This window comes from Cyphellophora attinorum, assembly GCF_001299255.1.
Source record: "Cyphellophora attinorum strain CBS 131958 chromosome Unknown Contig2, whole genome shotgun sequence".
Taxonomy (NCBI): Eukaryota; Fungi; Ascomycota; class Eurotiomycetes; order Chaetothyriales; family Cyphellophoraceae; genus Cyphellophora; species Cyphellophora attinorum.
In genome coordinates, this window is record NW_017253230.1 from 550230 (window position 1) to 570812 (window position 20583).

General features: G+C 53.7%; 7 protein-coding genes across 7 annotated transcripts; 4 read left to right on the top strand and 3 right to left on the bottom strand.

Moving 5' to 3' along the window:
* Positions 1-815: 815 nt before the first annotated feature.
* Positions 816-1795, top strand: AB675_2509 (uncharacterized protein; the record flags this gene model as incomplete). The annotated part of the gene is made up of 2 exons (XM_018142485.1): positions 816-1515; positions 1563-1795. 2 exons carry the CDS (start codon positions 816-818, stop codon positions 1793-1795), a joined length of 933 nt encoding a protein of 310 aa, XP_018005039.1.
* A 640-nt stretch (positions 1796-2435) lies between these two features.
* AB675_2510 (uncharacterized protein) lies at positions 2436-4489 on the top strand (the record flags this gene model as incomplete). The annotated part of the gene is made up of 4 exons (XM_018142487.1): positions 2436-2692; positions 2741-3882; positions 3937-4099; positions 4135-4489. The coding sequence occupies 4 exons, from the start codon at positions 2436-2438 to the stop codon at positions 4487-4489; spliced, it is 1917 nt and encodes a 638-aa protein (XP_018005160.1).
* A 2290-nt stretch (positions 4490-6779) lies between these two features.
* AB675_2511 (uncharacterized protein) lies at positions 6780-7302 on the top strand (the record flags this gene model as incomplete). Its single annotated transcript, XM_018142488.1, has 2 exons — positions 6780-7067; positions 7150-7302. 2 exons carry the CDS (start codon positions 6780-6782, stop codon positions 7300-7302), a joined length of 441 nt encoding a protein of 146 aa, XP_018004787.1.
* Positions 7303-7448: 146 nt separating this feature from the next.
* Positions 7449-10671, bottom strand: AB675_2512 (Eukaryotic translation initiation factor 3 subunit A; the record flags this gene model as incomplete). The annotated part of the gene is made up of 3 exons (XM_018142489.1): positions 7449-10303; positions 10395-10575; positions 10630-10671. 3 exons carry the CDS (start codon positions 10669-10671, stop codon positions 7449-7451), a joined length of 3078 nt encoding a protein of 1025 aa, XP_018005304.1.
* Positions 10672-11086: 415 nt separating this feature from the next.
* Positions 11087-11472, top strand: AB675_2513 (Guanine nucleotide-binding protein subunit gamma; the record flags this gene model as incomplete). The annotated part of the gene is made up of 2 exons (XM_018142490.1): positions 11087-11241; positions 11346-11472. The coding sequence occupies 2 exons, from the start codon at positions 11087-11089 to the stop codon at positions 11470-11472; spliced, it is 282 nt and encodes a 93-aa protein (XP_018004935.1).
* A 1564-nt stretch (positions 11473-13036) lies between these two features.
* On the bottom strand, positions 13037-15316 carry AB675_2514 (uncharacterized protein; the record flags this gene model as incomplete). The annotated part of the gene is made up of 1 exon (XM_018142491.1): positions 13037-15316. The coding sequence occupies one exon, from the start codon at positions 15314-15316 to the stop codon at positions 13037-13039; it is 2280 nt and encodes a 759-aa protein (XP_018004860.1).
* A 2875-nt stretch (positions 15317-18191) lies between these two features.
* AB675_2515 (uncharacterized protein) lies at positions 18192-20091 on the bottom strand (the record flags this gene model as incomplete). The annotated part of the gene is made up of 3 exons (XM_018142492.1): positions 18192-18404; positions 18459-18730; positions 18786-20091. 3 exons carry the CDS (start codon positions 20089-20091, stop codon positions 18192-18194), a joined length of 1791 nt encoding a protein of 596 aa, XP_018005089.1.
* Positions 20092-20583: the final 492 nt, after the last annotated feature.

The window sequence follows — 20583 nt, forward strand, 5'->3', positions numbered from 1 at the left end:
AACTTTGAATGCACAATCATTTTCCGCCGACTGCTCCGGCACGCAAGTACGGCAGGTCCAGTAACGAGCAGTGCATTTACGATCGATTAGACAAGAACACCGCCTTTGTGCGTCTGGATCATGTTTGATCGATAGACAAACACCGGGCTCACCATCCATATGGAGAGTGATGATGAATGTGGGATCGCGGAAGGAGCGGAGATATCCTTTGTCTTCGTGGTTTGCCTGCTGCCAAGTTCAAATTCGAGGCAAACACGTAGCGGCCAATAGTCTACGGCATGGCAGGTAAGTATGTTCTCGGCGGCTTCGAAAAGCAATGCTGGGCTTCAATCATCGCTTCCGTACTTTTAAGTGATGTGGTCCGACCAATGATGCTTTGTGAGGTCGCTAAAGTAATGGTCGACTCGAGCAGCACGATCGCGCTACGTGCTGAAAGGAAAGTAGATTTTACTGAAGACCATTCAATTAGGGAGGGCACTGAAGCAGTTTCAGCACCAGGTAGAAGCAACAAGCATATGTCAAGCCCGCGGTTTCTTTTGCCTTGTGCCTTGTGCGCCCATTGCGACTGCCAAAGATGGCTTTTACGATGCATCTCGTTCCATCCCGTTCATTGAACACAAGTGTTCGGCGAACATCAACCATATTTTGTTAGTACTGCGACCGTCGTTGGAAGGGGGCAACTTTTCACCAATATCAACATTCTTCACACCTTCACTTTGCTTGACAGTACATTCTAAGCCTTGGGGGCTGAACCCTTTCGTTATTCAAGACATGACCACCAATGCTTTCCGCATCGATCATTGATCTCTCACAACATGTCGGAGCTGTCCTTGTCCACGGCCACAACTTCGCGTAAGCGGAAACGCGCTGACTCGGACTCCGAGTCTGACAACGAGGAGGAGATAGAACTGTGGAAGTCATTCTTTACACCAGCAGAAGTGTTCAAGCCGAAGATCTCCCTACAAACTCAGGGGCAGGCGAGCGCATCGCAGTCGACCAGAAGTCATTCAGTACCAGATTCTGCTAGAGAACAAGAACGGCAAAGGTGGATAGCTTACTTCAAACCTGATCCAGCGATCGTTCGAGATACACCAGTCCCAACGCAGAATGCGCCCAGCTCATCTATATCCCCTTCATCGACAACGACGGCACAGAAAGACGATCACGCTGCAGCATCAAGTGCAACAACAGTAACACCATTGCCTGAGGTGCTAAATATCAACGTCGCCAGACCTATTGCGCCCCATGCTATCATCCAGCAGCTCGAAAAACTCAACGAGCTGTACGATTCGAGAGGCCCGGATTCGGATCCGGACAAGCTTGCACCAATCCAGTGGCCTCGGCCGCGGACCACGCGAGGAGAGCCTATAGTACGCTACTGTATTTGCATGTCCAAGGCAGTACCAGCAGAGCGCTCCAGGGCGGTGTGCTTCGATCCTGCTTGTACCGTCGTTTATGGCTGGCATCATGACCGCTGCCTTTCAGAGGCCGACAAAAGCTTCCGGCAAACCCATGGTAAGTTCCGAACGCTGTTACAAACATTGAGCAATCTGACGAACTAGATGCGTGGGTGTGCGGACCATGCATCAGTCGTCGCCAGTTTCTTGGCTTCCCAGAGCTAGAATCGGACAATGTGCACCATGACAGGCATCAGTGGCTCAAATGGACGGTAGGCCGATGGTACAAAAGCGTGGGCGGACCGAGGGAGAATGGAAATGGCCTCTCCGAGCATGAGAAGCTTCAGGCGATTCGCATTGATCAGCGACTGAGAGACTGTGGGAAATGGTTTCTGTAGACATCCATGGTTGTACTGATGCAGTGAATGATGATAGAAGGAATTGTATGTTTGCTGTGAATCTTGCTTGATGATTGAAGTGTAGGTCACGTGTTGTGACGTAGGGATTGCTATAACTACGCCAGTGCTTCATCCCCTTTCCTCTCAACTCTGCTATCATCACTTGCCACAGGATCATCTGCAATGAATCTGATGGCCTTGAAACTCGCAGGAAGGCCCATGGACCTGTCTGCGTCTGCATAGAGCCAGGTAGCTGGCTCTGTGCCATAGATACATACTTCATCACCTCACCTTACCTCTACCATTATGGGCCATCGCAGAATCATCTGCAATGGATTCAAGGACAATGAAGCTCTCAAGAGGGTCTATGACTCTAGCTATGTGCAGGTCTGGGCCAGTACTAGTCAGCACCCAACGTTTTGAGGTCATGTAGGTCATCACTTGCCGCAACGCCAGGCGTCAGGTGAATCAGGGTAATTTAGGGCTTCAGCAAAAGCAAACGGGGGCTTGGCACTGTCTCTGGGAACCCACGAACTTTGCTCTGAAAGGATGCACTGCAACTCTACCAGACCAGGTTGGTGAACACAACTTTGATCCTGCAATCATCAACTTGTTGGCTGTGTGAGTAGGTTGTAAGATCATGTCTTCCACCAAGAAGACTCGTCAAGCTGTCGGTGGCAGAAAGAGTGCGCGCAGTGCGAAGAAGTCGGCTCCAGAGACGCCTCGTCGCGGTCAAAAGCCGTCTGCCGAAGGATCTTCCACCAGCGGCGTCGAAAAGCCGAAAGTTGTCGTCAAGCACACTGCAAACCAAGACGATATGTCTTCATCTGAGAACGAGGACCAGCGACCACCTGTGAAGAAGCAGAGAACTGCTGCTGTCGAAGATTACGACGCGAGGTAAGAGCCATCCCTCGCAACCTGAACGCGCGCAAGCTGACCTTGAAGTGTAAACCAATCGGGCGAGGCCGTCACTCCTTCTCCTAGCAAACCTATCGACCTCACAGCTTCGCAGAACAACGAAGTCACGCGCAAGCCTCGAGATTCCAGCAAGACGTCTGGCAAAGTGTCGTCGGCTGGGCCAGGTACTGTAGCCACCAAATTCGCTGTCCCTAAGACTTCATACAACTCTCCGTCTGGCAAAGGCTCCATCTCTGGTCGCAACAATGGCCAGCAAGGCAGCTTATTTGGCGGCCAGACCCAGCACATGGGCGGCTTCAACGGCTTCCAGTATGGCAACAACTTCCAGGGCCCTGTTGGTGCTCCTATGGCGCAGTATCAGCCATATGGCTACCAAGGTCCGATGATGATGAACACCATGAATGGACCAATGATGTTCTACCCTATGCCGATGCCAATGCAGATGCCAATGTCGGTGGCTGGCTTCAATCCTGCTATGCGAGGTACTCAGGACGGGAGCTACAGCCATGGCCGTGGCGATTCGCTTCGAGCAAGTGCAGCCACCTCAAGCACTTCAACTCGTGAAGTCAAGCCAGTCACCAACACCATGTCTCGTGGCTCAAGTCAGTCTGGTGCCGCCACGCGCGGCAAGTCAAGCAGCGAAGTCAAGCGACCCGCATCTCTCGACTTCCTGTATACCAACAAATACTATACGCCGCCTCCTGCCCCTGGTAGTGTGGCCGTTCTGGCTGCACCGAAGCGTGGTCGGGCTGCTTCGAAGAAGACTGGTGTGCCAAGCATTGCTCCCGCCTCATTTCAACTGAAGACTGAAGCCTCCAAGTCGAAGCCGCTAGCGCAAAACAAAAAGGATTTCGGACCTCGCGCACAATCTGCACCCGAGATCATCCTGCTTGAGAGCCCTACCGAGTCGCAGCCACCATCAAAGACCTCGAAAGCCATCACGATGACTGCTGAGACTCCCCTTCGCGTTGTTGCTACTGCCAAAGGCGGAAAGCAGCAGTCCACAGTCACCGAATCACCAATGAGCATTTCCTCGGCTGACTCTGCCCACGAGAAGACTGTGCGATCGCCAACAAAGTCTCGCTACAACGTTGTGCCTCCTCCATTTGTTCCGCGCGCCTCCGACTTTGCGGTTCCCACTCCATCTGGGTTTGCCATGACTGTCAAGCGTGAGATTCTCCTCCTGTTCACCTAGAGAAAAGCACGCACTAATCGCTTCGCAGCTCGATCTGTCTACTATGGTACTCCTCTCGTGCCCACTCGCACTGAGGCTCTCGAGGTCTCAACCACCGCCGCCAAGAAGTCCGACAACGGTCCGCCGACTGGTTCGTCCGTCGCGTCGTCCAACAAGACTGCTGAATCCGGCAACACCACCGCTACCACCTCGTCCAACAAGACCGCTGAGACCGGCAACACCTCAGTCACTGGAAGCACAACTACGGCCCCTACCAACACCTTCGTTCCCCCAATCCCAACGATGACTGGGTCGATGATGGTCAACCCATCTACAATCCTTCTGTCCGCTGGGACGCGACCCCCGAGGAGAAGGCCGCATATCGCGAAGAGTACAAGATCCAGGCTGCGAAGCATGCCGTCCGATACAAGCGTGTGGCTCTAGCAATGAAGGATGGCGAGCACCTGCCTCCGGATTTGGTCAAGTACGTGTCCAAGGCCGAATTCGACGAGTTGATCCGCAAGGGCTATGCAAGATTCGATATCTGTAAGATTGCAAGCGCACGTAAGATTGAGAAGGCGAAGGACGAGGGCACTTTGTGAGCAGGTAAGTCTAGCGTCTGTTTTGTTTTGCTGAGGCTCAGCACACTGACTACTTGCGCAGGTCCACCCGCATTCCAACGTCTAGGCATGCCATCAACGGCGTGTTGTCTTCTCTACGAAGTCCTCCTCAAAGGAGATGTGTTCAGAGCTGCCCTCTGTGGTGGCCGTCAAAGTAAGTTCACCCTTCTCCTGATCGGCGTTCGCAAGCACTAACTTTGAAGCTGTGCCTGTCGCCGACCAAGGTAACCCGATCGCGCATGGATCCGGTCTCTATGTTGGACGTCGACATGGCTGCAACGACGGACACAGAATTGTATTTTGTCAATCAATGAACGAAGAAAATGTATTTGCTGGTCTTGAAGGAGTTCCATCTTTGGCGCCAGCATGGCACAGGATAAGAAGAACCTGGACACTTTTGACACCGAGTGTGTGTATCTGACCACAAAACAGCTACTACAGATAGTCAAGGAATACTCTGTGAATAGTCGAAATGACCAGATCACATTGTCAACCTCATTGAATGTCGTCTCTAGTTTGTAGATTCTCCCCTTCTTGCAAGCGCAATTCTCTTCGGTAATGTTCTCCTTGTTGTCGCATACGTCTCAACCTCGGCGCCACATCGTCAAACACTTGCGACGCCCTCTCTTTACCACACTAGTAGTGGCTACAACGTCGGGAATGCTGATGTTCACTCTATCAGACCGAGAGCGACAAGGCAGGTCTTCCGACCGCCACTATAATAAGGCCGCACACTAATACCGTCTCTGTTCATGACCCTCTCCGGCTGCCACGGATCCATCTCCAAAACCCTGATCTTCGGCATCCTACTGGCATCTAGCCTCGCGCGAGCACCAAAAACGCGCAAGCTCCAACTTTCTAATACACATGTACTGGACGTGTTCCAGTAGGAAAAGCGGACAGAGTAATCTCATGTCTAACGTCGCTGGTTGATCTAGTGCCCAGATTTGGCGGTATAAGTTCATCTTCCCCACGATGGCTGATGTCATGGTGACCTCAATTCGGCTGCCGATGATGGGCGTGATGAGTTTCTCGAAGAGGCGGCAAATGAGCCGGAGTTGTCGAGTCCATGGTGGGTCGCATACGCAGCGGCGGGTTATCCTCTCAGAGCGCGTACAGCTGTGTTTGATTGTGAAGTATTCGTTTCCCCCGCTCGATTCAGGTATGGTGAGGCGAAAGATTTGCGCCAGAATTTCGTTGGGAAGATCGGTGATGCGCTTAGGTGTGCTCTTGGGCGCTGAAGGCTTAGCCGCAGAGGATCTGTTGCATGGCTCCTCGATCTCTGATAATTCTTTCATCTCATGTGATGCCTTCGTGCACATCCCGTTGCGCGGGAGGAGTTCTTTGTGTCAGGCGGTCACGATCGGCGAATGCTCATTGTTGTAGAAGAAGAATCTGGAACTGGGAAGTTCAACGACAGAATATTTGACTGGACTCACAGCGCCATCCCGGGCTCGAGCCTTTGCGGCTGGAGATCATGCTACCAAGCTGCGCAGAACCCAGAATCCTGCACTCCAAAGCTCAGGTACCTAGCTAACTTCCTATGCATGCCATAAACTTTTGCGAAAGGCACCACATGCTGGCAGATACAGAGGCTGTTGAACCAGGAAGGCACGACTTACCATCGTTCCCAACTTTTCAGGCATCGCGCGCACCACACGACCAAGCGACCACTTGTGATACACAATTTCGTCGATGTACGACTCAAGCACTCGTCAGTGTCCCCATCGCATCGTCCTGAACGCCTTATTCCCAAATCAGAGTAGTGATGCCCAGGGTGGCTGGGCTTTCAGGCAACACGACACTCACCTGCGCGGATGTCCGCAGTCAGACTGATTATCGACTATCACAAGGAGTTCATGCTCCTCTTTTGACATGGCAGACCGTTGCTTGACGGTCGCCCTTCTGTCCATACGCTCAGAAAGACGTTCTGCAATCATGCTTGTCCTGCCGATCACAAAAAGACGCGCCCTCACCCCCGCACATGGATTGATTCGGTCCAGCGGCCGTGACAGCACAATTCATGGATCAGGATGAAGAAGACGACGAGAGCTGCGAGTGATGCTCAAGATCTCCTCGGCTCATTGCACACTTAGACGCTCCAATCGTCTGAATATGGACCGATATAAGTGTATCATCAGCCGCTACGACGAACCACTTGACACCCTAACACATAGCACCTCCCGGCACGTCCAGCACTCCCACTGAAGACTCACAAACCACTGCCGGACAGGCCAGTTCGCGAAATCTTGGACATTGACCAACATCGACAATGCCGCCCTCCTCACCAGTACCCCTAACAGTCATCGACACGAACACCACTCCCTGGCAGCCATTCCCGGTGCCGTACCTGAATGTCAACCTTGACCACAACCCACTTCACCAGGACGAGGGGTCCGGCATGACCATCCTCAAATTGCAATACAAGCGAGGCTTCACGAATCCATGGCATTCTCACTACTGTGGACATGGGTTTTATGTCCTTGATGGAATCCTAGATACTCATGCGGGTCAGTATGGGCCAGGAAGCTGGGTTTGGTTTCCCGAGGGAGGGACGATGGTGAGTCGTTCGAGATCTTGCCCAGCTGACCAGACTTTTGGGGCAAGAGCATGCGTACTGACCGGTGGTCGCGGGAGAGTAGTACCATGGCGCCACCAGAGAGAAAGACGTGACAGTCCTCTTCATCACCAACAAGAAGTTCTCGATCCACTTCGTCGGCGACGGCAGCGACCCATGTGCTTTGCAGATGCGGGATGAGGATTTGCGGAACATTGTGCCTCAGCCTTCACAGTAGTGCAGTGGACAGTAAGCAATCAGGCATATCACTGTAGACATAGTGAAAAGGAAGACGAGTCCAATGAACGGATGAAAAGAATGTCGTCTTATTTCAAGAAACTACAGCTCCGAAAATTCAACCCCAGCGCCCTCTCCATGCCTAACCTAACGATTGCGCATTGATGGCGGCACATACCGCCCACGAGGAGGAGCGGCATCGCCATTGGCGGGGGACTCCTTGCGAGGCGGGACGTCACCACCACTGCCAGCACCGCTACCGGCACCAGCACCAGCAGCACCAGCAGCACCGCGCAGATGCGGCGGCACATACCCACTTCGGGGCGCAGAGGGCTCCTGGACAGGAGGCGCTCTGTCTGACGGGGCAGGAGCACCACCAGCACCCGCAGCCTCCTTCGCAGCCTGCCGCTCACGCCAGCCACCACCGCCTCCAGCACGACCAGCCAAGTTGAGACGAGGCGGGCCTCCAGCACCACCCAGAGCACGCTCGTTCGAGTCCGTGCGAGATTCCATAGGGGCCGCCTCGCGACGGACACTGCCAAAGTCTCTGACTGGCGGCGCAGTACGATCAGGGATCTGGTTCTTGCGCTCTGCACGTCTTGCAGCAGCCTCCTCCTCGCGCTGCATCTGCTTCCTCGCAGCCTCCTCGCGCTCTGCACGCTCTGCTTCCGCCTTTGCACGACGTTCAGCACGCTGGCGCTCTTTCTCTTCCTCCTCGGCAGCCTTCTGCTCGGCTTCGCGGGCGAGACGGTCCTCTTCCTCACGGCGACGGGCCTCCTCTTCTTCTTGCTGTTGGCGGAGCCGAGCTTTTTCTTGGTAGTGAGCCTTGACACGCTTGCGCTTCTCAGCTTCGAACTCCTGCTCGGCCTTGCGACGGGATTTCTCGAACTCGGCAGCGCGGGACTTTGTGATTGAGGATTTGAACTCGTCGTAAGGACCAACGAGGCGGGTGAGGCGGTTCTTGAGCTCGACGAGGCGCTCGTGCTCTTCTTTGGAGTCTTTGAGCTTCTGGGCTTTCTCCTCTTCGTAGGCTTTGAGGTCGGCTTCTTTCTGAGCGTTGTAGTCTTCGTCCAGATGCTTGACTTCTTCGCGGCGGAAGGCACGTTCCAAGTGGTCGATGCGCTTGGCTGTGACACCGACTTTGACGTCCTTGTCACGCTTATCTTTCTCGAGTTGGGTGAGCTTCAGCATGCGGACGGCGTTGGAGTCAAGGTCGTCGATATTGACGTCTTCGAGGTCGATCTTCATGCTGCCCTTCAGCTCCTGGAGCTGCTTTTCCATTTCCTGACGACGAATGCGGGTCTGTTCGTCGCGGACACGCTTGAGCTCTCTGGCCTTCTGCTCATCACGAAGACGCTGAGACTCAGCTTCAGCTTGTTGTTGAGCACGGACACGGCGGCGAGTCTCCTCCTCGCGCTGTTTCCTAGACAGTGCTTCGGATGCGGCCTCCTTCTTGCGCTCGATGATCGCACGTCGCTGCAGGGTGTCGGTGCGCTCTTGCTCAGCGCCAGCCTGAGCACGTGCCAATGCGGACTCACGGGCTGCGAGACGGGCTTGGTTGAATGAAGGATCGACGAATTTGCAGGTAACGAACAATGTCTTGGCTAGGCGCTCCAGCTGGGTTCGCACAATCTCAGTCGGAGTGTGTTGAAGACGCTGAACGGAAGAGTCGTCACCAGCCGCAACAGCTTTTGCAGATGAGTAGACATCTTGATCGAAGTTCAGGGTGCCTGAGACATGATCAAGTCGGATAGCAAGATCGCCCTTCTTGCAACCATTCATGATGAACTTCTCAATTGTTGCGGGATTGACCTGGAATGGCTCTGGGAACTGAGCAAGCTGGAAGACAAACTTGAGCTCGACTGATTCGTATACCTGTGACAACTGTTGGAACAGGCGGGTGAGGATGACCTGTTGCAGAGGCTGGACGTAGACAACCATCTCGGGATCATTGCCGATGCGTGCTAGGATAGGCGATATCTTTTTGCAAATCGACAGCGGGTGAAACTCCTTCTCTAGGATGTCGTACAATTCGCGGATTTCTGGTGCCGCTTTCTTTAACAAGCCTTTTGTCTGAGCGTCTTTGAACAGAGAAGCTCTCGTGGGAGAGGCAGGCATGTTGAGCAGATTCGTCAGCCTCGTCGTCTTCTTTCGCGCTTCATCAACGTCGACAAGGCCGCGAGAACGTGATGTGCTGATGACTGGAATGGCCAAGGCGGATAGCAAGACGAATGAAGCGACTTTGGTCAGTTGAGCATCAGTCACAACTGGATTGTCCTTCTTCGGACTCTGGCCGGCAGCGACGGCAGCCTGAGATGTGCGAAGTAGGGTGTAATACTTGTTGTAGGCTGCGGCATGGAACAAGTAGTCGTCTGAGACAAGGAAGATCTTTGTCAACTTCTCGAAGTAGTTGGCCATCATGGTGTTCTTGGCCGGTCGCTTGGAGAGGGTGAGAAGCTGATGGATATCTTCAATGCTGCGGAATGCCTCCTGCCACAATTCCAGCTCATCAGCGCAGTTAAGCTGACGGAAGCGAGTCTCGAGATGTCGCTGTAGCGTATCCGGCTCATTGAGGTTGATGGCGTGCATCTGAGACGAGTACTTAGCCGCGTTCTGCACATGATTACGGAGCAGTTCGCACAGGCGGCGAAACTCCGTCTTGCGAGTGTACTTCAAGCAGAAGTCGAAGGCCTGGTGGGCGGTCTGTTGGTACAAGATCTCGACTCTGGCATTGTTCTTGAGGATATCAAGGACTGTGCGATATGTTTCCCACAAGAACTTGAGCCATGGTGTAACGATAGCGCGATCGGTGCGATCTTTTGACTGTTCGCCAGACACCGTGGCGAGAAGGATGGTCTCGGGCGTCTCGAGGGCTTCGAGATCTTCGATCTTTCCAAGAGAATCGGTGGGAGCGGTGTCGAATGTGGCCTGCACTTCGAGTGATTTGGCTTGTGCTCCTGGACTTTCTTCTCGGCGAGATTGATGAATTCGGTGAGGACGGTCTTCAGACATGTTAGAATACTATGACTGGGTGGCACAGTAATACATACCTCAATAGTGCCAATATTTGTATTCTGCGCAATATTTTTATACTGATAGAGGCATCTTTGGCGATTTTGCCCTTCTTCAGCTCGACGGCGAGTTGCACGAGCTTGATGATAGCCGGCTCGAGCGATACAATGGGGGCATTGCGGGATCTCTTGTTGGTAAGATGTTCATGCAGAACGTTCAACGCGGTCAGTGGTTGGTTAACGGCTTGAAGTTCTTCGGCACGCTGAATTCTGGTTAGGCATGCTTCGATTGTAAGGGGAGGGCTTCGAGGACTCACTTTGAGGATGTTCTCCGGCTTGATCATCGGTGGTGGAGGCATCTTGGCGGTGTAGATGTCTCTCGAGATCGCGGATCGCTATCTGTCCTAGAGATGAAGAAAAGACGTCGAGAGGACTCTGATGACTTCAACTTCACACTTCACACGAGTACATTAATTTCGCCTTGGCACAAGATACACGTGATCATGGCTTGGCAAAGTCCGCTTCGGATTGCGCTCGCTGCTTTAATGACCACCGTACCCGTACCGGATGCCCCTGCTTTTTAGACTTCTGTCACCTCAACCTCAGGAACTCACGGCCTTGCTCCTCGTAGGACCACCACAGCCTGCCGGACAAGCAGTGCACCTCGACTGCGCCTGCGACCTCCTCTGACACTCCGTTGCTACTGTGCGCATCTAGCTCTGCCGACTTGTCACGATCTCGCCCACTCCGGCCGCATCCAAGCTCTCAAAAACAATGCCCGCCGCATACGCAGTCCGCGATGGCGGCGATACCAAATCAAAGAAACAGTCTATGGCGGATCTCAAATTGCGCCGTCTACAAGAACTCAACAGTAGACTGAAGGAGGATCTCGACCGACCGCGCGTTAAGGTGGCAGAAGCTTCTATCTCGTGAGTATCTCCCGCTCCCTCTCCTGAGCCAGCCTTGCTCGACATGCGGCGCAATCAAAGCATACACGACGAAAGCTACGATCACTGACGCCCGCGACACACAGTCTCATCAACTACTGCAACCAGACCCGAGACTACATGGTCCCCTCAGTCTGGGGCCAAGTCGACCGCAAAGAAGACCCCTACAATCCCCAAGCGGCAGGGAGCGACGGCTGCTGTACGGTTATGTGATACTCTTTCACTTACGACATTATTTTGGAACCAAGCCAGGGCGCGGTTGGACGCGCTCAAAACAGCAATATCATCAAAACTTTCTATGATCACAGTCAGAGCGCATGCAGAAGCGAGCACGGCGTACAAGATTTTTACAGTATTGAAGGAGCAGCAGACGGTAACGAGGGTCGATTGAGGACGTTTGTACTTATAAGCACATCAACGCCCCTTATTTCGACCACCAGAAAGAGCAAAGAGCGATGCGAGTATGTTGCTGGGCAGGCGGACAGGCCGGCAACGCTGGACCGGAGAGAAGATGTCGACGAATTGTATATACATAACTCGCTTTCGTACCCGAAAGCAACTTGAGGGCCAGAAACATACTTCCAGACCCTATCGATCTTCAAGCCCTGCTCTGCACGTGTGCGTGTGTGAAGCTGACGACTTGATTCATCAGTCTCCAGCTGTCCCGCAACACTGCTTAGATTTGGTAAATGTTACTTTCTCACGTCCGCTGACGACCAATCAACCTACCTATCCGCCGTTAAGCATCAGCTTCTCATTCATGTCCATGAGGCACTCTCTGGACCTGCAGCGCAAATTCTGGTTGATCAACAGTAGCTCTTAGCCAGCAAATAACAGAGCACAGCACTTCGGTTCCAATCCGCCGGGCCAAGCTTTAATTGGGTAGTCCCGAGAAATCGCCCCTGGAGATCTGGAGAGTTGGGGTGGGAGGATCAGCGCTCGGGCCAGCTTTGTTAAGGTTCGAAATTGCGTGATGCTCGAGCCTGGCGGCCCATCATTGGCGCCTACAGACTTCAGCGTGGCCGCCTTTCCAGGGGCACTTTAGTTATGCCGACTTGGCTGGTTTCTGCCTCGCTCTTCGCCGCATCGTCAACAACGCTAAGTAAGGTATCTTGCGTGGGCTACTTTTTCATAATGCAGGTAATTCCTGCAAAAGGTGTCACTTAATCACCACGTCTATCGGCACAGTCGCAAACTCAACCATCAGGTGTCGGTTTTGTCGTTGGCTTATCAGCCCACGGCATCATCGGCCTCCTAGCTATCTGAAACGCATACGTCTGAGCCATTGGTCAATCTATAAGCTCGACTCGACACACGTTCAGAGTAGAAATTCCAAGAAGGAAAGGGTGCAAGCACCCTACTCTGGACGTGTGTCGAGTCGAGCTTATAGGTTGACCGACGGCTCGGACGCTCCTACTGCATGCTGAAAGTGATTCAGTGGCAGGCACGGACAAGGAAGGAGCTCTCGTGGAAGGAGTCCTTGAGGAAGCAGCCCTCGTGCAAGCGGCCCTCGAGGAAGGTACCCTTGTGGAAGGAGCCCTCGTGACGAAGCCCGCGTGGAAGGAGCGCAAGTCCGTAAACGATTGAAAGGTAGGCATAGGGAAGGGAAGCAGTAAGGTTCGTGGCTTGAGGGACCATTGTCATTCATTCTATTAGCAATTATTATTCCATTGGTGGTAACAGCAGTGACAAAAGGGGTATCAGATATCCATCCAGCTAACATCACATAACAGCAGCAGCAATCGACGAGCTGGTGAGGCTCAAGAACACACCATAGTCAGTAGTCGTCCTCTCCATCAGCATCGCTCTCCGAGGCTTCCACATCCTCCTCCTCATCCAAGTCCTCCTGCACGACGACCTCCTCCTTGATCTTCACTCTCTTGTTGCGTCCCCAAGAGCCCTGATCATCCACAGACGACACCTCATCCTCATCCTCTTCATCAGACTCAACGTACTTCCGCTTCGTCCCACTCACCAACAGCCTCTCACTCTTCCTCGCCACGGCACCAAAGGTGCCCGGATCAGAGACCACACCAGATCCATTCGCTCCTACCACCGGCCCCATAGCCCACGTGTCGTTGCGGCCTCGCTGGGCACGATGTTTGGCCAACGAGTTCTTTCCCTTCCTCCTCCCACCCGTCTTCGCCGGCTCGTGCTCACCGTACGGGTGTGAATAATCACGACCAACCACCCCTTGATGACCAGCCGTATCGACGCCTTCAGCAATCTCTCGTAGAACCCAACTTCCACTGCCATCAAAGCTACCAGACCAGACGACCAAGCGCTGGTTGATGGCCCAATTCTTGAAGCCCTCATCGAGGACCTCATCCTCCACCTTCGCGCCTGAGGCGTAGTGGGCAGCGACATGCTCCATGCGCTTCTCCCACATGGCGACGTCTGCGCCTTTGCCTTCTTCGCCCGTGATGGCGTGAGAGATCTTCTGTTGTCGGCGGCGCTTTCGAGGATGACGATGATCTGCCGAGGACTCTGCATCGCTGCCGTCGTCATCACTGTCAGACTCTCCGGCATCAGCAAGCCTGCAGCCGAACTTCTCCTTGCAGAACCCACATCCGACAAGCGCATCCCCACCAGGCGCAAGCCGAACAGAGATCCAAGCCTCCCGCCTTACCTGCTCCAACCACGCCTCGTCCAACTCTCCGGCATCTTCAGTCTTACGCCCTGCTTTCCCTTTCTTACTTTTTGCCTTCGACGTCTTTCTCCTGCCACTCACTCCCATGGCTTGGTGCTCCTCGTCTTTAGCTACAATGCCCGGACATTCGTCAGCATGCATCCGCCTCAAATGCTGCACAAACAGATCCTTTCTGTTGAAGTCGTTATAGCCCCTCGCCTGCGTCACCCCACTCGGATGATCAATCGCGCAGGACCCCAAGGAACACCGATAGAAGCCCAAGCGAAGGTGCTGCGACAAGGTATGGCGCTTCCATTCGTTCTTCGACGGGAAGACGGCCGGGCAAGCGAAGGCGTGGAAGGGGCAGGGTAGTAGAGGCTTTGACTTGGTGGTGGGGGCCGTGGGGGCTGATATGGTTCTCTTAAGCGAGCTTATAGAAGCGATGCGTCGCTTCTTTGCAGAAGGGGCCGTTTGTAGAGGCTCGGATGACGCAGAAGCTGTTGATGGGCTGCGAGCGTGCTTGCGTGGGTTGGTCTTGCTGGATGAGGTAGGTCGCGCCTTGCTCTTGTTGGACGTTGAGGCTGGTGGGATGGGTTCTTCGGCAACAGAGACGCTGAGAACTGTCTGGGAAGCAGCCTCCTGCAAGGACGGCACGCTGGGCTCGTCCGCTACCTTCAAGGCTGCTGTCCGATGACTCGAAGCAGGCTCAGGTTCGACGGGCGCCGGAACCTGGTAAGCTTGGTTTGCGTACAGCTCTTCAGCATCAATCAGCGGTGGCTCCTCGCCATCACTGGAATAGCAGTCGAAATCTCTCATGCTGAAGTGCTGACTTGGAATCACATGAGGCGCCTGCACCGCGTAAGTACCGGTGCTTGACATGGCAGTCGCAGACATGCCCGGGTAGGCCCCATGCACTGACACAGGCGACGAATACATATCTTGTTCGCGAAGCATGCTAGCCAGCACCTCTGTCGCCATTGCGGGACTCATGCTGCCATGGTGGCTGGGTGGGCTGCATGTGTTGTCAAAGCCGGATGAAGATGAGACCCGCGACAGTGGTGACCAGTGGCGATGTTCTTCCGGCGTGTGGTAGAGAGGCTGCCAGCCGATGGGATAGTCCGACTGCTGATGCTGGAGTGGTACTTGCAGCATCGGTAGCGACATGGAAGGCTTTTGCATCACGTCTGGGATGCCGACTGGGAACATCATGGGGTCATATTGCGCCGAGAGCCGGCGGATGTGGACGCGATATGGATCTTGTTGGTAGTGGTGGTAAGCCAGCTCATGTTCGAGCTGTTGTGGTGCCCATGCCGATACGTATGTGGCATCCATGGTGTTGGAGTGATGTTGGTTTTTGTCGAACAACTGTGCTGCATCAGAGCTCAGGTCAATCGATGGCGAGTCAAAGTCCAGGAATGGTGTGCTCATGCTGTAAAAATGTCATGCAGCCTCTTTGACGTGGGGAGCACGAAATGTTTATATCCGCTTCTGGTCAAGGATGCTCAACTCAGGAGCTGAATCGAGTCGTGAGCCCACTTCTCTTGATGGACTGAAGGAGTTAATACAGCACCCAACTACCGAAATTGTTGGCAAGGTATGTGAAAGTCGGACACAAATGATGAAGATGGGTTATGTTTATGGTAGCTATTGAAAATAGCGAACAGATTGACAGGCAGGGATGGACGATGGAAACCCAGCTAGGAGCCAGGATATAGGGTATAGCATCATCATGAAGTCCTCGACCTGGGGTCGGTGGTGAAGGGCCCTTGGATACCTGGCATTTGGGCCAGAACAAGCAGAGGACCTGCGGTAGCAGAGCCTCAACTACCACCAATACGGCATAGAGGGAGCGTCCGCACTAAAAGGTCTTTTTGACAAGGCCTAGGAGGTAGGAGTGGAGCATTACGTTCTCAGCGACAGCGTCCAAAAGCCTTGTCTTGTTTTGTCCTAGATGCATTGAGTGGTCCAGGTGTGAAATACCAGGCGTACGTAGGGAATGACGGGGTGTGTCGTAGTCGTTGTGCGCTTCAGGATTGGCCTATCTGAAACCGGTGTGCAAATGGTTCTGTCCATCTGGCGATGGTTGCCTCGTGCCTCGAGTTGCGGACTATCGTAGCCGGACGCAGGGGTGTTGACCAACCATTTCGGCACTAGGAGGAACGACCTGCTCGAAGTGGTTCGCACTGATACGGTATTCGGCAGTAACATGGCGACCACCAATGCGATCTGCGATTCTGCGCCAAGTTGAACTTTTGCTAGTGTCCGATGCAACTTGTGGTCGGTTTGATATTCATTCCCGCGCACAGAGTATGTCTGCAGTCGCTGGAATGTTGCGATATCAATTGTCGCGCCACGAGATCTCTCGCAGACAAGAAAGTCTCCGTGGTTCGTAAAAGTGGTTGAACGTTTGGACTCGACCTGGACCTTCACAGATACGAGATGTCTCCCATTTGAGGTGTCAAAAGGTCCGGGGCTTGGACGCTGATTCGATGGCACCCGAAAATGCTTTAGGGATGGCGCTTCGGCCCACCCGTTTCGACAGGCTCGACCCTGCTCAAATTCCAATTTGTGAACGTGTTCGAGGTTAATCGATCGACCATCCCAACCTGTTCAGTTGTTCACATCAGGAGGCTTTTGTCGTATCTGAGGGATGTTTGCATGAGCGAACCCTCATCAGACTTCGATTCGAAAGAATCGGCCGGCGCTTCGACAACTCTGACACCGCCCCCAACGACTGGTGTTCTGTAAAGCTGGTATTTACTCGTCTAAGACGTTAGGTAATCACTGGCCAGAAAGTGTACACGTCAATCGGAACTTCTGGACTTTCGGCCCCATCAACTACTGGTGTGCCTCTCGCCGAACGCATTTCTGCACATTGAGTGTAGCTTCTGGCAAAGCAGCCCCGTTGTCCCTGATGTGCATGTCCGTGGCACAATCAGCGTAGATAGCGAGGCTCTGCAAAGCAACATGGCCCCTTCGGTTGTAGGCATGTCGTCTGTACCGACGAATACCTTCTTCAGATGAGCTCGGTCGCAATAGCTTTGTCGAGGTGGGCTTTGTGCAGAAAGTCGGATGCGTTCCTCTGCAGCGGTGAGCGCGATGGCCGCTGAAACCCCCAAGAGCACGCTTGCGAGGCTAGTAGCGCCATCTGTTCCAGCGCTTTGGGCACCTAAAGTGAACCCTCAAGGATGTTTTATTTTACGGTATCCTGAACCGGGCGAACGACCCCTAAGCAAAGAGTTCGCTTGACGCGCGGGGGCCATCGTCGAGAGTTCCGGGCCAGCAACCTTGTACGCTTGTTTGGACGACCAGGATCCAGCGTCGAGGGGAAATTCCCCTTTTTCTTGCGGTGGGTTTTGGTCGTTCAACTCGAGCGTTGTCGGCGCCATCTCACACCAGTGACACCACTGCCCTTTGTGAGTCTGTGAACTGTTTCATTTTGTCATCCCTGCTTTGATCGGGTCGGCAGCTGCATGAAATTGTGCGCTCGCTAAACCCTGGAGCATAGTGGCCACGATCTCAATTTTGTCGTCAGCTAATCTGTAGTAGCTTCAAACCATTTACTGGATATGATCTGCAGTGATGTCGGGTTTGGAGTGTGGGTTTGGTGGCTATTGATTGATGGATTGCGCGATAACGATCGCAAAGTGTAAACAACGTAAAAACGGGCAGGCGCAGATATGACATGTGTCAATCGTCGTTATGATGGCGGGGAAGCAGGAGCGGGATTTGGAATAAGCAGGTACAGCTCTTCATTGATGCTCCTGGAGTCGAGCCACGGAGATGCTGTCCTGCACTTTGCTACTTTGTTCGTTGGTTTCAGAGACCATGTCCTGCTCATTCGTCTCTGAGTCGACCACTCTGGTAGGTCGAGACGAAAAGCTCGGAAGTGTTGCCACAACACCATGATCCGAATATTGGGCAGCACTTGGCAAGCCGGCCGGAACTGACAAGCCACCAGCCTGTCAAGGAACATGCCGAATGCATATCTCTCGTTACCTTTGTCTCGGATCACACATAATTGCGATCTCACCCACAGGATCTCCTCCCCATTTCGCTTATTATCGAGACTCAGTCCTCCCATCCCTATCTCTCTCTAGCCAACGTAAACACTGCTCATTTTGAGAACCTGTTGCCATTTCAGGTGTCTTTACGAGCGATAGTGCCTATTCGGAACAATTTGTACCCTGGCTTTCCGCTTCCTCACTGTCGGGTTCAGCCATGTTCGCAAGCTACCAGCATGTCGGTGTCGTCGAACATCATATCTCTCGCACCCGTACGCGCATGCCGTCCTTGTCATTGGTCAAATAGTCGTCGCTAGTTTTTGCGCTATCATACTCTCGACGCGGAGGTGCAGGTGCCGGAGGATGAACACTGCGACTGCGAGATCTAGGACGTTCCATGTGACGAGATGAGGAGGCATTGCCAGTATGGTCTCTAGCGCTGCGCATTGTAGCTTCTTCTTGGCCGCGCGAAACGTAGCGAGGGGGAGTAATAGAGCGCTCTGAAGCCCGCCCTGTAGTGATGCGTTCATTAGCTTATTGCAAACTCGACTAGTCGTCTCACGTACCATAGCTAGCATATCGGTCGCCAGATCTGCCGGAATGACGGGCCGGTGCGTTGGCATACCAATCATCCTCGTGTCCCGATCCATCGTAGTCTTGTTGGTGTGAATCGCGTCGCCAAGAAGGATCCCGGCGTCTCGAGTCAGACCGACGAGGCATTGCTTTTTCGAAGTAGCTGGCTTGATCTTTGAACTCAGGAGTAGCAAGGCCAGGATCGGATCGCTGTCTGCGCACATGACGTGGGGCTGGAGTCGGTGCTCGGATGTATCGATGAGTGCTATGGATGTTAGGGCGGGCTTTGGACTTCGTTCAGTATGTACATGCTTACCTACGCTGCGAGACACCTCTGCCACGACTGTTACTATAGTGATCATCGTATCCATCGTCATAATCGTCATCATCCACATATGTTACCCGGCGGACTCGGCGAGGGCGTCTAACGACGACTAGCTCTTCGTGGACAGGCTCTTCAACTTGGACATGACGAATGACACTGCGTCCAGAGCCCGCCCTGGAGCTCGGACGGACAATCGAGTCGACCGAAGTCGATCTCGATATGGAACGTGTACGGCGATTCTCGTCGTCATAGTAGGTGTCTCCAGGAATGTAGTCTCGGCAGGACGTGCGACCTCGGCGGCTCGGAGTCCTCCCCAGAAATGGTCCGACTGACTCAATTCGTCGCGCACTGCGCACACTAGATGATCGGCGACGGCTTCGACTTTGGCGGTGAGACTCACGTGAGTCGGCGATGCTGTCGTTCTCAGAGTCGGTCGAGGCATGACGGCATCTACGACAGACAGTGCTTGGCGGAATCTGACCTGCAGGTAGTGGATGTTCGAAGTGATAGATTGCTGAGCGGAACCGACCACAGATGGCGCACTTGTACTTGAGATCTTCGGCAGTGGGATATCGTGGTGGGCTGACAGCTCGTGCTCCAGGAGGCAGGTTTTGGTGAGGCCATCCACCTGGCGGCTGCGTCGGACCCGGCGCCATGACCGTTCCGTACGTAGACTGCGGATTCATTGGAGTAGGAAGTGGATTTGGCGTCATGTAGCCGTTCTGGTTGGCAAAGCCATGTTGTGGCGGATAGATGCTTTGAGACGGGTAGCCGGTCTGCGGTGGGTAGCCAGGATGTGGGGCATAGGCATTTTGAGCGGGATAAGTAGCTTGTGGTGGATAGAAGCCGTGAGCCATTGGACCGCCAGGATATGGTTGTTGCGGAGGCACACCTTGCCATGGTGGAAGTTGAGGATTGCCGCTATGGAAGCGTTGAGCCTCGGGCTTGAGTATGCCGCGAGTCTGGTTGTTGGCATTACTGCCGTCGGCCGAACTTCCCATCATGAGCGGAGGGACTCCCGGAGGGTGGTTGAGGACTTGTGGGAGGGTGGTGTGAGAGGCAGCATATGAGTGGTAAGGTGCTGCAAAATGAGGAGGCGCAAACGAAGGGTGAAGAGGAAGTCGCGAGGCCGAAACGCCAGCTGCAATGGCTCTTGCAGCCTCTTCCGCCTGCGCTTGACGTTTTCTTTCTTTTCGCTGCTTTTTCCACTCTCTCAGTGAATGACCAGTGATAATGTCGCGAAGGGCCTGGCGAGAAATTGCTTTGCACGAAGGTAGCTCTCGATCCAAGCGCGAAGCCATGGCGGCACCCTCACAACGCGGTCTTGTTGAGTGCGGCAGTGCGTTAAATTCATCTTGTGTTAGACGAGCAGGTGAGCTGCAATTGACAAATACGCTAAGCCTTTACTGACCAGGTAACCAAGCCATCTTTTCTTTGCTTTGAGGCACATGACAGTCATCAGTGATTAAGGAATAACAACGTCTACCTCACAGCACTATCACGTTCAACCAACAAGGCTCTCATTGTGAACAGGCAGAAGTTTTGCCCTGCCAAATATCGGCCCAGCTCTACACGTACCTACCTGCCTACGTGAGCCACTGTGGTCTTGGTCGACATCCAAAGGCTCTCTGTATACTCAGAAGGTTTACTCCTGTGTATGATAGCCATCCACGTGTCAGAGTCGGAGGCGAAGACGCTGGCGGAAAGAGCAGCACAGAAACCTCTGAAGGACTCTTGTCCCTGGTGATTTTTGGTGGTAATGGGTCGATCGAGGGTCGCAGCCCCACATTCAC